At 45.8% G+C, this 15,717-nt stretch overlaps 1 protein-coding gene and 1 pseudogene across 1 annotated transcript in view; one reads left to right on the forward strand and one right to left on the reverse strand.

Moving 5' to 3' along the window:
• The window catches only part of arhgap28 (Rho GTPase activating protein 28), a 24,614-nt gene extending 12,934 nt beyond the window's left edge, over positions 1-11,680 (reverse strand). The window contains exons 1-6 of the mRNA XM_069667448.1: positions 11,491-11,680; positions 11,201-11,418; positions 8,440-8,551; positions 3,340-3,704; positions 2,489-2,651; positions 878-969 (exon numbers count right to left, since the gene is read on the reverse strand). Coding sequence (XP_069523549.1) covers positions 878-969; positions 2,489-2,651; positions 3,340-3,704; positions 8,440-8,551; positions 11,201-11,418; positions 11,491-11,680 — 1,140 coding nt within the window. The remainder of the gene's footprint in view (positions 1-877; positions 970-2,488; positions 2,652-3,339; positions 3,705-8,439; positions 8,552-11,200; positions 11,419-11,490) is intronic.
• Positions 5,535-7,348, forward strand: LOC138596191 (piggyBac transposable element-derived protein 4-like; annotated as a pseudogene).
• Positions 11,681-15,717: the final 4,037 nt, after the last annotated feature.

Raw genomic sequence — 15,717 nt, forward strand, 5'->3', positions numbered from 1 at the left:
ATCAGCACTGCACAACAAACGAAGAGTCCTTGTTGAAAAAGAATTCATGTTTATCTCAGAGGAGACCGGAGATGTAACTTCCTGTGATTCATCACGTGAGCTACACGAGCACGTTTTCACAGCGCATGCCGTGCATAGTCCCAACTAATCATCGATTTTAATCGCTTTTATCGATTAGTGTTTGCAGCCCTAATGTTTATATTTTCATGCTCACACAGCGTCAGACACTCTGGATGATGGGTGGATGATGGTGACTTCCTGAGGCTAGACAGGAAGTGATGTCATGACTCAGAGCACATGGGCCTATACTACGAAGCGAGTTCAGCAGACTCAAGCTCTCTTCACCTGATCTGCTTCACTTAACCTGACGATGGAGATCACGCTGAGCGGTCAGATGACGCTGGTTATCAACATATCATAAGTCAACCAGGGTTCCTCTGAGCGCGCTCACATTAAAGGGGCGTGGTTTGGAGCAAACGACCAATCTAAACACGGGCGAGTCTGCCGTCAGCTGATCGGCATATTTTACAAACTCAGAGCAAACTGTGATTTCAGAACGAGATGAAGAAGAGACACATGATGCAGACTGACATCGCTCAGCTGCAGCTGCTGATGCAGGACGGACAAACAGACTGTGTGACAGATGTCAGAACAGCAGTCTGTGGCGTACGTGGAACTTTGCCAGCAACATTAAGGTGATGAACACATTAATAATAACATAAATCATACTGTTCTGCAGAATGATGACTTTAACCTTTGACACTTTATATCACATCTACTGACAACACATCTGAGATTATACACATGGAAGAACTATAAATAACCTCTGACTTTTGACCCTAATCTGTTTGTACCAAACATCAAAGGACTCTCTCACCTTCTGGAACACCACCGGAACTCTGACCCCGGGACACATCTTCCTGTCACTCTCCAACAACGAGTTCAGAGGAACAGCAAACACCCCGCTGTCTAAGAGACAGACAGGGAGAGAGAGAAAGACAGGCAGGCAGGCAGGCAGGGAGAGAGAGAGAGAGAGAGAGACCGACAGGCAGGCAGGGAGAGAGAGAGACATGGATAGAGAGACAGACAGATAGGCAGACAGATGAACAGACAGGCAGACAGACAGGGAGAGAGGTCTGATCCATGCTTTAAAACTCACATTAATCACACACACAAACCAGTGACTGTTGAAGCTCTGCCTCCTTAGCACCATGTCATCAAAGGTGTGAAGCACGTTTAAAGGGGCTACATGTAATTCTTTGCAAATATTCATCAATCCAATATCATTGTTTATTGCCATTGTGTGAAGGTAGAGGAACTGATAAATTGAGACCTTCCCCAACTTCCTCCGTTGCCCCTAACAACCTGTGGGCTGATCTTTATGTAACGCACTCGGGACAGTTTTTTCTGCGAAGCGAGGATGTGACGTACCTGCGTGTTCGCGAGTACCTCTGCAGAGAGCTCATTCTACACCACTACAGTCAACAGTGAGCAACACGAGACAACGCAAGCTGTGAAATGGAGACGGATGCCAACGAACGACAGCACCCACAACTACACCAACACAAACTACACACAAGAATAAAAAAAAAAATAAGTTTTATCTAGTGAAGCCTGTCTGACCAAACAGGAAGTGACCGCCGTCAGGGGGAAAACTAGAGTCAACATCGGCAGGGCATGTGAATCATGGAGACCTTCGATTGCTTTTGGGGATCAAAACAGACCCACGACTTATTGTTGTCATAGAAACAAAACCTGCGAGCAGCGTTCTCTCACCAGGTGCAGCGTGTTTTCTCTCACAGCACAAGAGCTTCATCCCAGCTCTCTGCAGCCGCCCCGCCCCGCCTGGCTAATGTTCGCTAATGCTCGTGATGATTTTCTGGTTCGCCGGCGTAATTTGCCGCTTGGTTACGAAGCACAATGACAGAGTCATGCAGTGTATTTATGTTAGAGCTAGTTGGCTAACCTTAGCATGCTCGCTAAAGTTATGACTACCAAAATACTATCTGAGTGTGTATGTCAGTTATCTAGTTGACAAATAACAAACGGTGTCAATTTTGTAAATTATGTAACAGAACAAAGCAAATGTGTATAACTACCGATTGTTTTCTATTAGCCAATATCATTGCATTACCTGGCTAGGCTAAGGTTAGCCAGCCAGCTGTAAGCTGCTGGCAATAAGCTACAGTTAGCTTGTGTGCTATCGCAGACGATTTACCAGTTAGGCAACGTAGCAAAACACCGTCGAGTAACGTTATGACAACCAAAATAAAATCTGAGTGTGTATGTCAGTGTTGTCAGTCTAGCTTGACACATAACTTAGCCACTGAACAGTGTTGATTTTGTTAGATTAAATGATCATTGCAGCTCTTCCTTCCTACAATTATTTCATATTCAATGATGACCTCATGCTTCAACCAATCAACCATCAGACCACCAACCGTCCAATCAGCTCCCCTCTCTATGTGACACCTCAGTAGTTCCTCACCTTGGGTCCTGCGGCGTGGCGGGCGGCTGCGTTTGGTTTGGACGCCCAGAGCGAGCAGGAAGGTGGCAAGCTCTATGTGAGAGATGAAGCCGAGTTGGGTGAGGTCACATGACGACAGGTCATCTGCTGAGGTGAGGCCCTGAGAGGGTGAGACAGGTACAAACTACACACACACACACACACACACACACACACACACACAGAATTGTATAATATTGATCATTCTTTAATGTAACAGTTTACATTTCATTTGATGAACAACCTTTTTATACACCAGACTACAGGTTATAACAATTAATGTTATGTTTACTTGTTTACATTATTGGTTGTTTACATGTTTATATGTTTACATGTTATATATGTTTGCATGTTTAAATGTTTACATGTTTATATGTTCACATGTTTATATGTTATGTATGTTTATATGTTTACATGCTTACATGTTCACAGGTTCACATGTTCACATGTTTACATGTTTATATGTTCACGTTTATATGTTCACATGTTTACATGTTTATATGTTCACATGTTTACATGTTTATATGTTCACGTTTATATGTTCACATGTTTACATGTTTATATGTTTATATTTATTAATGGTACCAGTTTTGTTTAATTAGCTGCAGAATAAAACACTGAATCTCCCGATTGGTTCAGCTGTTACGTCAGAAGCCAATGATATCTCTGGATCAGAGCTTCTTAACACACAGTGTCAACAGGACAGCTGACACATTAAACACTGATGCTAAGCTAATGTAGCTTCATCAGCAGCTACGTTAGCTAGATTAAAGCATTATGGGAAAGGTAGTTCCAAAACAGTTGTTGTGTTCAGGGGGTCAAAGGTCACTCACCGGCAGGTCAACACTGTTGTCTCCATGGAAATGCAGGCAGTCCCAGCAAGCCCCGCCCCTTTTGTGCTCAGCCACACCTTCTGAGTACGGACAGTCCCGCAGTAGCCAATCAGCTTCTCTCCACTGACGAACAGGTGGAGAGTGTGTTTGTGTCGGGGAGGGTGTGTTTGAACGTGTGTGTGTAGGTGTGTGTGTCTGTGTAGGTGAGTGTGTGTGCGTAGGTGTGTGTGAAGGTGAGTGTGTGTGTGTAGGTGTGTGTATAGGTGAGCATGTGTGTGTAGGTGTGTGTATAGGTGAGTGTGTGTGTGTCTGCGGGTGTTCAGGTAGTTGATCCTCGAAGACAAACGTGTGAAGTTTTGATCGGACTGAAAATAGAAAGTAAACACAACAATAACAACAACAATAACAAACACAACAACAATAACAACAACAATTACAAACACAACAACAATAACAACAACAATTACAAACACAACAACAATAACAACAACAATTACAAACACAACAATAGCGAAGCAGGATCAAGTGTTGATCGAGGTCACTTCAGGGTTAACGCCGAGTTTTCAGTACTAAGAAGGTGGTTCACTTCTACCGGGGTAGATCACCATGGTAACTTAAACACTTCCTGTTTACCGTCTGATTTTATGAAATATAGTCATGACAGATATTCATCGAGCTTCACTGATGTACATCTACACCAGAGAATGAAGCCTGTAACTTCTTCATATCTTTCTAAAATCCTAGTTTGCTCTGAGTTTGTAAAATATGCCAATCAGTTGACGGGAGACTTGTCCCTTTGTTTAGATTAGTCATACACTGCAGACTCCGCCCCTTTAATGTGAACGCACTCATAGAAACCCTGGGTTGACTTATTGAGTTGATAACCAGCGACATGTGACCGCTTAGCGCGATTGGCTTTGTCAGGGTAAGAGAAGCCAGATCAGGAAAAGAGACCCTGGTATGTAGGGGCCTATACTACGAAGTGAGTTCAACATACCTAGGCTATCTTTAGGTAAGCTGGCTCGACAAAGCCTGAAGCACCAGTTAGAGATAACACTAAGAGATAACAGTCAGAGATAACAGAGATAACAGTCAGAGATAACAGTCAGAGATAACAGTCAGAGATAGCAGAGATAACAGTCAGAGATGACCCTAACCATAACCCTAACCCTGGGTGAGAATGAGAGGGGGAGGGGGAGGAAGAGGGAGGGGTAGAGCTGGTAGAGGAGTTCATGGCCAAAGAAGACAACAACTTTCAAATGAAATCAGAGCAACCTTAGTTGATCGTGTCGTCAACCTGACAACGCGAGAGGCTGGACAGAGAGTGCAGCCCAACTTGAGCCGATTTGGAGCACAGGTATGTAACCAAAATTTCTTTCACACTATGTAGTACACCCCATGTCATAGTGTACACCTGTTTACTTCACGAATGGCTGATGTCTTACACTAACTGTACAAGTTTCCTGTACCATTGACTCTCCTGTGGGGGACACATCTTTAGGCTGCGTTGCCCCATACTTCTGTTTTTTTGTTTTTCTAAAGGACTGAGAGACGCACCCATGGTGGAGGAAGGGGCCACATGTTCACCGGGGTGTGCCAGGTGGTGCAAAGGTTTGGTTTTGATAGTGCTACATGTAGTTTTGGTTGCAGTGCTTCATTTTGCAGGATATATGAGGTATGCTGCAGTTTGGGTTTGTGGTTTTGTGAACTGTGTTAAGGATTTCGATAAAACCAGCCTAGTTTGCAAAATTGTGTTTTAGCAATTGGAAACCCCCCCCCAGACCACTTCGACCCCCCCAGCCCCCCAGGACACCTGGGACACACCTTAACCCTCGTGTTGTCCTGGGGTCATTCTGACCCCAAATTAAATATGTTTTTTATTCATCAATTGGTCTGAAAATAATGGGGGTTGTTCGATACTAAGATCTTCATGATTCAAATAAATTTCAAATAATTTGATTGAATTATGGTTGTTTTATTGAATTCAATAACTTCTGTTGTCCTCTGGGGTCAAAGAGACCCCGCAGCACAAAGTGGAGCAATGGGGCGAAATGTCACATCACACTGTTTTCCAAAACATCTTTGATCTTGAATGTTTGATGTGTGGGGTCAAGCTGTGGTTATGACAACAACAACAACAAAAACAGGTCTTTTCTCACGTTTCACATTTGAGTCTGAGAGAGACAGGCAGCACAATGAGGAGGCAGAAGCGCTATACTGCAGAGGAGGCTCGTGAGCTCATTTCTAACTATGTCATGGAAAAGAATGACCAGGAGGACAATGCTGAACATTATGAGGAGGAAGAATCAACTGATGAGGAGGATTCAGGGGCAGAAGAGGATGAAAATAATGATGAGGTGATAGATCCAACATACAGATCACATGCTACTTCTGCCTCTGAAGAAGCCCCCACATCGCCCGCTGCAGAAATGGAAGAAGGGTATGAAGTGAAGGGAAATGATGAACATGATGATGAGGTAGGCTCTGAACCTGAAATGGAACAAGTGTCAGAAGTGGAGGACTGCACTCATTATGATGAAGGTGAAGAATCAACTGATGAGGAAGAATCTGAGGAAGAGGACCCAGCTGAGGTGGAAGAATATTTCCAGTCAAAGGATGAAACATTGATCTGGTCTTCTATCCCTCCCAGTGACGGACGACGCATGTTGACAGCAGAGAGAGCAGAGAGAGAGACAAGCCACCATGGTCCAACTGCATATGCAAGGTCTCGTATTGATGACACAAGGTCCACTTTTGACCTGTTTCTGCCCAAGCCTATTGAAGAGGTGGTGCTGAACATGACAAACAAGGAGGGGCGACATGTGTATGGCAACAAGTGGAGAAAGATGGATCGAATAGACCTGCAGACATATGTAGGTAGGTTTATTCTCGCTGGCGTGTACCGATCCACTAAAGAAGCTACAGCTAGTTTATGGCATGCCGAGTCTGGTAGGGCAATTTTCCGTGCCACCATGACACTCAAGATGTTTCATAAAATCTCAAGAGTGATTCGTTTTGATGATGAAGACACAAGAGAAGATCGCCGTGCACGAGACAAACTCGCTCCCATTCGAGACGTATGGGACAAGTGGGTGTCTCTCCTGCCGTTGATGTACGATCCAGGCAATGATGTGACTGTGGATGAGCGCCTGGTCCCCTTCAGAGGTCGCTGTCCGTTTAAACAGTACATCCCGAGTAAACCAGGGAAATATGGGATAAAAATATGGGCAGCATGCGATGCCAGGTCCAGCTATGCATGGAACATGCAGGTATACACTGGCAAACCTGCTGGTGCGCAGTCAGAAAAGGGCAGGGCATGCGAGTTGTCCTTGACATGACAGAAGAAAGGTCTCCAGGAGAAAACGATCACCTGTGACATCTTCTTAACTTCACATGCCCTTGGCCTGCAGCTTCTGAAAAGAAAGCTGTACACGGTGGGAACAGTACGGAGGAATAAGCCTGAGCTTCCCCCTGCACTAGTGTCAAAAACGGACAGGGCTCGGTTCTCATCGAAGTTTGTCTTCACAGAGACCCGTGCTCTGGTGACCTATCACCACCAAAAACAGAACAATGTTCCTCTGATGAGCACTCTGCATCGGGATGCTGCTGTGAGCAACAGGGATGACAAAAGGCCAAAAATCATCCAAGATTACAATCACAGCAAAGGGGGTGTCGATAACCGTGACATGGTAATGCACATTTATTATTTCTAATATTTCTAATATTATATGTGGAAAGGATCCAATTCACTGAATTTGTGTGTAGGAAAATAAACATTTCTTAATATTTTTTGGTTTCTTTTGTTTCAGGTTACCAGTGTGTACTCGTGCAAAACAATGACAGCCCGTTGGCCCCTCGTCGTCTTTTATCACTTTCTCGACGTGTCTGCATACAACTCCTTTGTCCTGTGTCTGAGATCAAGCCAGCTTGGAATCAGGGGAAGTACAACAGGAGGAGGCTGTTCATGGAGGAGCTGGGGAGACAACTGGTGACACCTCACATCAAGTGACGCAAGGTCAGCATTAAGCCAAATTTCTGTTGCCCTTCCTTCTGTAGTGACCTCACAATCTGAACTATTTGTATTTGCACTGTGTTTTGTTATAATGAAGTTTGACTTGACTTGACAGGTTATTCCCCGCATGCCAGTCGCTGCCACATTGGTTATGGAGGTCCAGCAGTTCTGCTCCAGCTCTACCTCTGCAGCAGCTCCCCCTCGCCCAGCTGCCCCTCCTGGCCCATCACCCAAAAGGAGAAGGTGCAAATTCTGCCCTCGGCACTGTGATGTCAAGACATCGAAAATGTGCCAAAAATGCAATGCATACATCTGCAAAGATCACGCCATTACTACGTGCCTCGCAGGCAGCTGAGGGCACAATGGGGAGTTAGTTTTGACAAGTTAAATGTTTTTGGAAATGAATGTTCACATGTTTTATATGTCAGGTAATGACTTGAAATAAAGTTGACTAAATCTATCAACACATGTGATGTTAACTATAGTCAGAACAATTGATGATTTTATTTATTTTAACTAAAAAACAAGGTAAAAGTTCATTTAAATGAGGTCTTAAGTTGTTATTAAAGGTGTAACACAGAAGTGGGTGAAGTATCCACTTTATATGCTTTAAATAACAGGTGTGATTATGTGCTGCCATTAAAAACAATTCAAATGATATAAAACCAGCATCCTCACTGAACTTTGACATATACCACTCTGTGTCAAAATAATATGAAGTCAAAACAATTCATGGTTTCGTTTTGTTTTCACTCAGGGTATACTTTCATGTCTGTCCAAAACGAAGGCAACATTTTGGGATGATGGGTCCGACTGAAGTTAAAGGTGTAACACAGAATTGATTGATAATTTATACTATATGCTTTAATTAACAGTCAAACCAGGCGGGGTCATTTTTGACCCCAGAGGACAACAGGTGTATGGCAATCAGGAGGGTTAATGCACTCAGGTAAAAGAGGACCACCTGTGACTTCTGTCAACCTACAGGACCTCCTGCAGAACACTGACAACAACCTAGAGGCCCCACAGACAGGTGATCACACAGACAGCATGCATACAGGCAGACAGGTGAGCAGACAGACAGGTACCTCTGTGAGTGGGTCGGCGGATGGTTTTGGTGGTGGTGTGGTATCGACTCGGTGGTGACTCGGCATGGTGAGAGGAAGGGGAGGGGCCTCTTTCTGCTGAGTCATCGTCAGGCTGGAACAGTGTGTGTGTGTGTGTGTGTGTGAGAGAGAGAAAGAGAGAGAGAAGAAACACTCATGACATCTAAGTGCTCCTACATTTCCCAGAATGCACTTAAAGTTCTGTGTTCAGAGCCAATACAATGTGTATGCAAAGCCAGAGGCTGCAGATTCAGGACCGCATTTCTCGGACCCTACCACTTTTTTATCGAACAACTTAGAGGGCCCTATTTACACGGTGGAGGCGCACAGTCTAAAGCGCATGGCGCTAAGTGATTGAGTGCATGTCTGACGCACTTTTGCTCCCTGGATTATTCATAGGCGTGTTTTCATCATAACATGAATCAAACCAATCAGAGTGTCAGCTCTCATTCCCTTTAAGAGCGCGGTGCACCGGCAGGCAGGTGTGTTGCTATCTACACATTCTTCTTCATTCTTCTTAGATAAACCAGACTCAGACCGGCATATTCAACTTATTTCTTTCCTCTGTGTCCTTGAACATGCAGAAAAAAACACAGGTCGCTGTACGATACAGGTGGAAGCACGGATTGATGTTAAAGCCACTGAAGCGATCCCACTGCCCAGCGGAGACCAACATGAAGAGAGACGCTGTGGACGTTAACGAAGCACAGCATTAATGGGGCGGCTGTGACCGCGCCGTAGACTTTAGACTTTAGACCAGGTTTTTGTTGGTGTAAGGTGCAATCGCTTTCTGCGTCCTCTACATAGCAACGCGCCACCCTGACCACACCTCATATCAAAACCAACACGCCCATGAGCGCTAACGGTGGCACAAGATCACTTGCTATTTAAACATCGTGGGCGCTGGGCGTGAAAATGACGACTGCGCCGCGCCGTCTTCGGCACGTCCATGAAGCGTCTCTCCGCTCTGCTCCGCTAAAGATACGCGCCGGGTCTATTTTTGACGGAGGCCACTTCAAACACACGTCAAGCTGAACAGAGCAGATAGTTCCAAACAGGAAGTCACACACGAAAGCAGCATACAGCATCCGGTCATTTCAAAATAAAACACCTTGTTCAGACCGGCACAGACTCCCGTTTTTTCCTCTTTAATTTAAGATCAACACACTGAAATCTCGAAAAAATAACACTTTTAATTAAGTAGTGCACTGAGCCATGGTAGAAGCACAAAAATCACAGAATGATTTCCAAATGAGCCGATAATCAACCTCGGATGTGCAGACTGAACAGTAGTTTGTGTGTTGCTCTGCTAACACTGATGTTATCCCGTGATTTCTCAATTCTCCCGCGATCTTGTGATCTCGCGAATCGAGCTGCTTGGGCCAGCGCTCCGCTCCGCTGCGAACCAGACACGCTTCCTGTGGGCGCAGACGGAACGCGCCGGAGACGGACCCTGTGGGATCGAGGGGTAATTAAAGAACAAAAACAGAACAAACAATGAAACGTCATAAAATACACACTGAGCATGGCCACTGAAGACATCAGGCGTTCTCTCTGTCACCCCAACAAACAGGCAGAGACGCAGAGACCGAGGGTGTGTCCCAAACCGTATACTATCATACTAATCATACTAACCGGGAAGTAAGTAGAGTATGTCATGCGTTCCCATCTCATAGTATGCGAGAAATGCCCGGATGTAAACTAGATCGGCCCGGATGTTTGAGTATGAGACGGGAGCTCACTGGTTGTACTCAACTGCCCCAAAATGCATTGCGGCTATTCAGCTGCTACTCTGCCGGAGATGGACCGGAGATCAGAGCGGACATACGTAAATGATTAAGTCACGTGATACGGAGAAGACGGCTCTGAGTATGATGCCACCGACATCCTAACAGTCAGGTTAGTAGGCAGTATGCAGTACATACTGTTTGAGTCTGTCGTAGACAGTATGTTAGTATGCGGTTTCAGACACAGCCCGAGAGGAGGGAACAGAAACAACATGTTACTGAAGGACTTTTCAGAACCATTAATAATCAGAGTTCACATTGTGAAGCAGGTGACAGCACCACCTTCCACCTTTCCCTTCCTTCCTTCATCGACCACATCCCTCCACTTCACTAGAACAGTAAACAGAAACATAATCAATGCTGGGATCTTATCAGTAACTTATTGAACTTATATTGGTAGATAGCTTATTAAGATTGTATTGTTAATCTGTCTGAGCTATACAGTAAATGATAATCTAACAAGCTGCAGAAAAGGCCGATAAATCTTATTAAACATAAAAAATGTGTCATCCAACATCGCCAAAGAAAATCATACACACTAACTGTGAGGTAAACTGACAGTAAGCAGTTTAATGATGAGAATATTTCAACTTCATTAAACAATGAAAACGCTTTAATGAAAACGTTTTTCTGTTGCTGTCATCCACTTTTAAGTTTATTTAAATGCACAGACTAAAATGATGTTTAGTCGTTAAGTCGACACTTAGCTGGTCTTACAAAAAGCCGTGTCAGCCATGTTGTTGGTAAAATGCGATCTTTAGCTCTTCGGTGCACGAGGTGGTGCTGTCGCAAACAACAAGGGTCCGAGGAATGTGGTCCTGAATCCGCAGCCTCCGGCGCTGCAGACACATGCTACTCATTCAGAGACTCAGCCTGTGTGTACTGAGTGTGTACTGAGTGTGTACTGAGTGTGTACTGAGTGAGTGCTGTGTGATGTCCAGGTGAGTGTGGCTCACCTGGGTAAAGATGTCTCGAACGTCTCTGATTGGCTGTCGGTTCCTCGCCTTCAGCGTCTCGTTGTAGTTGTCCAGCCTCTTCCTCACCGTCGCTGCTTGTTGACGTGTCAACGTGGACAGCAGCACCTCAGCGGGCGGCGGCGCCTCCTCGGGGGAGGAGCCTGTCACCAGGGAGGATAGCCCCGCCTCCGTCAGCCACGCTTCCTCCAGCTCCACCTCTGCATGTACAAACGAAGACAGGTAAGTAGCAGACAAAAAGAGGATGTCTCACTCTGCTGTCACTCTCTTACCATCCATACTCTTCCTCTCCTCCTCCTGCTCCTCTTCCTTCGCCTCCTCCTCCTCCTCCTCCTCAATGCTCCGCACTTCTCTCCAGTAGGTTTCCATGGTAACACTGTTAGGGTCAGAGGTCACTGTCTGATGGGGTGGAGGGGGGGCAGAGCAGATGGGGAGGGAGGTGGTAGATGAAGACGACAACATCTGTCAAAGAAACAGATCCTGTCAGCCAATCAGAGATGTGTCGTTTGTAAACGTCTCTGCAGGTTTAGTTTAGGTTTATTATTTTATTGTTATAAACTTCTTAAACTTTTAACCTGGGTTTAGCTAAGCTCAGGTTTTACTGCTGGCCGAGCTTCTGTATTTACATAGAACGTGTTTTTACTGTGCTTTGAAATCAAGGTTTCTTTTGACTACTATATATTTACGGAGTTCTGTGCTCGTTGGCAGCCTGTTCAGCAGCTCCTGTCGTGTGAGTTATTTTTCTTTCATTTTGTAACTTTATTATTTTTGTTTGTGTGTTTTTCAAGTTTTTGTTCACTCCGGGAAGTGCTCATGGCTTTTGATTTTGGAACTTTTCTCGCCGTTAGTCTGTTACTCTCTTCACTCTTTGTAATGGAGAGCAGCGCGGAGAGGAGTGAGGGCATTGTTTACACACGATCAGCTGATTGTGCGCTCCAAGACGGAGTTACTACCCGGAGCGAGGCCCGAAATCCCGGAAGAGCTGCGGAGGCAACGCCGGGGTTGCAGAGCTGGAGCTAAAAGGTGGAAACATAAAACTTCTGTTCCAGCGATCGTCATGGGGAATGTGAGGCCTTTGGGCAACAAGACGGACGAACTCAGCGCGCACATCCCAGATCACAGCGTGGCTGTACCCGGCTTGAGGACTTTTCGAGCGGACAGGGACGTAATAATGATGACGAGTGGTAAGAAGATAGGTGGTGGGACTGCACTGTATGTGAGTGAGAGGTGGTGTAATCCCGGCCACCTTCAGAGGGCGTTCACGTGCGCCATTGTTGTGGGTGTTTACATCCCACCGTCAGCGGATGCAGAGGCTGCGAGCGTTGCTCTTCACTCCACTGATGCAAGTCTTCAAACAAAGCATCCTAATGCTTTGTAGCCATCACTGGGGACTTTAATCACAACGGACAAAACGCTGCCACCTTTTCATCAGTATGTGAACTGCTAATGTTAAGGAGGCATGCAGTGTTACAATGTAACGTCCACACACCCCCACTGCCCCCGATGCTTTCACCCTCCCCCCCCGGTGAGCTCTAACCGGCCAGCTTAAGAGACAGCTGGAGACATCCAGGCACGGCTCCAGGCCCCGACGGTATCAACCCAAGGGCTCTGAAGACATGTACCAGCCAGCTGTCCTCGATCCTGCAACACCTCTTCAACCTGAGTCCGAACCAGGAGAGAATACCTGTGCTGTGGAAGACGTCCTGCCTGGCTCCGCTGCCGAAGAAGACGACCCCATCTGACCTCAAATACTATCGACCAGTGGCTCAGACATTACATGGGATGAAGGTGCTGGAGAGGCTGGTCTCGTCTCAGCTCAGACCGCAGGTGAAATCATCTCTGGACCTCTTGCAGTTTGCCTACCAGCCACACCTGGGGGTGGAGGATGCCATCATCTACCTGCTGCAGCGCGCTCACTCGCATGTGGAGGGGACCGTCTGCACTGTGAGAATCACCTTCTTCGATTTCTCCAGTGCATTCAACACCATGTAGCCACAACTACTGAGAGAGCAGCTGCAGACAATGGGTGTGGACTCGCCTCTCACCTCCTGGATTACTGGCTACCTGACAGACAGACCACAGTTTGTCCGCCTGGGCGGTGTTAAGGCTGGAGTGGTGGAGAGTACAGGAGCTACACAGGGGACTGTGCTTTCTCCTTTTCACCCTGTACACCTCTGACTCTCAGTACGACTCAGAGTCCTGCCCTGTGCAGAAGAAGACGACTCTGCAGTGGTTGGGTGTATAAGTGATGGACAGGAGGAGGAGTACAGAGCACTGATGGACAGGAAGAAATCACCTGCTTCTGGACATGACCAACACCAGGGAGATGGTGATCGACTTCAGGAGGAAGAGGACGGCTTCACCACCGCTGTGTATTCTGGGAGAGGATGTGACCACAGTGGAGGAGTACAAGTACCTGGGCGTCAACATCGACAACAGACTGAACTGGAAGGCCAACACCGACGCTGTGTACAAGAAGTGGATGAGCAGACTCCTGAGGAAGCCGAGGTCCTTCAACGTGTGCAGCGAGATGTTGGAGATCATCAGTCTGTTGTGGCAGTGCACTGTGCTTTGCTGTGGTCTGCTGGGGAAGCAGCATCGGAGCCGGAGATGTGAACAGACTCAACAAGCTGATTAAGAAGGCCGGCTCCGTCATCAGCTGCAAACTGGACACTGTCACTGAACTGGCAGAGAGGAGGACACTGAACAAACTGTCAACCATCATGGAGAACTCTGAGCACCCTCTGCACCACCTGCTGGACACACAGAGGAGCACCCTCTCCAACAGACTGGTGCAGCTCCGCTGTCACAAGGACAGATACAGGAAGTCTTTCCTACCCAAGGGAATAACTCTGCAGCTCAGCTCTGTGGAGCAGGGAACTCATCCTGATGTCTGTGTCTCACTCAAACTGCTCTTTGTTGCACACTGTAATGGCACATTAACACCTTGAATCACTTTACCTGCATATTAACAACCTGTACACTGTAATTACACATTTACAACTGAAGACTGTATGGTACATTAACACCTCCACCTCCCTGTAATGTTTGTTTACATTAAAGTTATGTTAGTTTCATATTTAGATTTACTTGAGTAGGTTTACTTTTCAGATATGTTCATATGTAGATATATGTTAGTTTATATTATAAATATAATATAGTTATTATTTATCATTGCTGTTAGAACTCCTGGATGTACATATTGTTTTCCTTCTTCTTGTGTTCTCCTGTGCTGTAGTCGCTTTGATAACCTGCTGCTGTGACGCCACCATCTCCCAGTTTGGGATCAATAAAGTCCATCTCTCTCTCTCTCTATCTCTTTATGTATATGTACATATATATATATATATATATATATACTAAATGGTTGGACATGGAGATACACATTGTAAGTATTATTGCACATGAGTATTGTGCTTTTTTTTGTATTGCACATAAACATAGCAGGAATGATTTCCAGCTCGTGTGTTGTGATCGTTGTTCTGGGAGCAGCTTAAACAGTCGGTATCTCTACGTCACCGCGGGTGAAGCTGCCTGTCACTGAAGGAGTTCCCCGGTGCTGTCACTGTGCCATGCAGGGGTTGGGAAATGTTCTCCATCAGAGATGACAGCTTTGTCATAATACTAATGATAAACTTTATTTGTATAGCACCTTTTAAAACACAGTTACAAAGTGCTTTACATACAATAGAGAGTGCACAAGTAAAATCCTGCACAGACAGGCAGGAATACAACAATACATGTGGCAGCAAACTAGCATACATTGATACACACATACAAGCAAAAAGCACAAACAGATAACATTTATGTTTGTGTTTCTAGCAGCCGTGACAAACTGTCCACAGATTCGGCAGACCTCATGTTCTGGGGTAGACTGTTCCAGAGTTTAGGAGCTGCGACTTCAAACGCACGATCATCTCTGGATTTGAAATGTGATCGAGGAACTGTGAAAAGGCCTTGATGGGGAGAATGGAGAGGCCGGCCGCTAGAGGAAGGGCTCAATAGTTCTGCTACGTACGCAGGAGCCAGGCCGTGCAGGGCCTTGTAAGTGATTCACAGTTTGAAAATGATTCTGGTCTTTACTGGAAGCCAAAGGAGGAAGGCAAGAGTTGGAGTGATATGAGACTGTCGACCAGCGTTTGTTCACAACCTAGCTGCTGCATTTTGGACCATGTGGAGGCGTGCTGTTGAGGACTGAGTAATGCCGGTGAGAAGGGAGTTACAGTAGTCTAAACAGGAGAAGATTAAGGTGTGTACTAGAAGTTCGGTGTGTTTGGTTGTTAGCATTGGTTTGATTCAGGCAATATTTGTCAGCTGGAAGAAGCAGGACTGAACGAATTTTGAGACATGAGCTTAAAATTCAAACGCTGGTCAAACAGAACACCGAGATCTTTGGAGGTGGACTTGATATTACCGGCAAGGGGACCAATACTGTGACCCACCTCCTTATTAAAGTGGTCAGGGCCGATTACAAGATGAAGATCAGAAGATAAGATGGA

The sequence above is a fragment of the Semicossyphus pulcher genome, unplaced genomic scaffold (assembly GCF_022749685.1).
Source record: "Semicossyphus pulcher isolate SPU_LCO1_2020_fin unplaced genomic scaffold, fSemPul1.0.p SCAF_18, whole genome shotgun sequence".
Taxonomy (NCBI): Eukaryota; Metazoa; Chordata; class Actinopteri; order Labriformes; family Labridae; genus Semicossyphus; species Semicossyphus pulcher.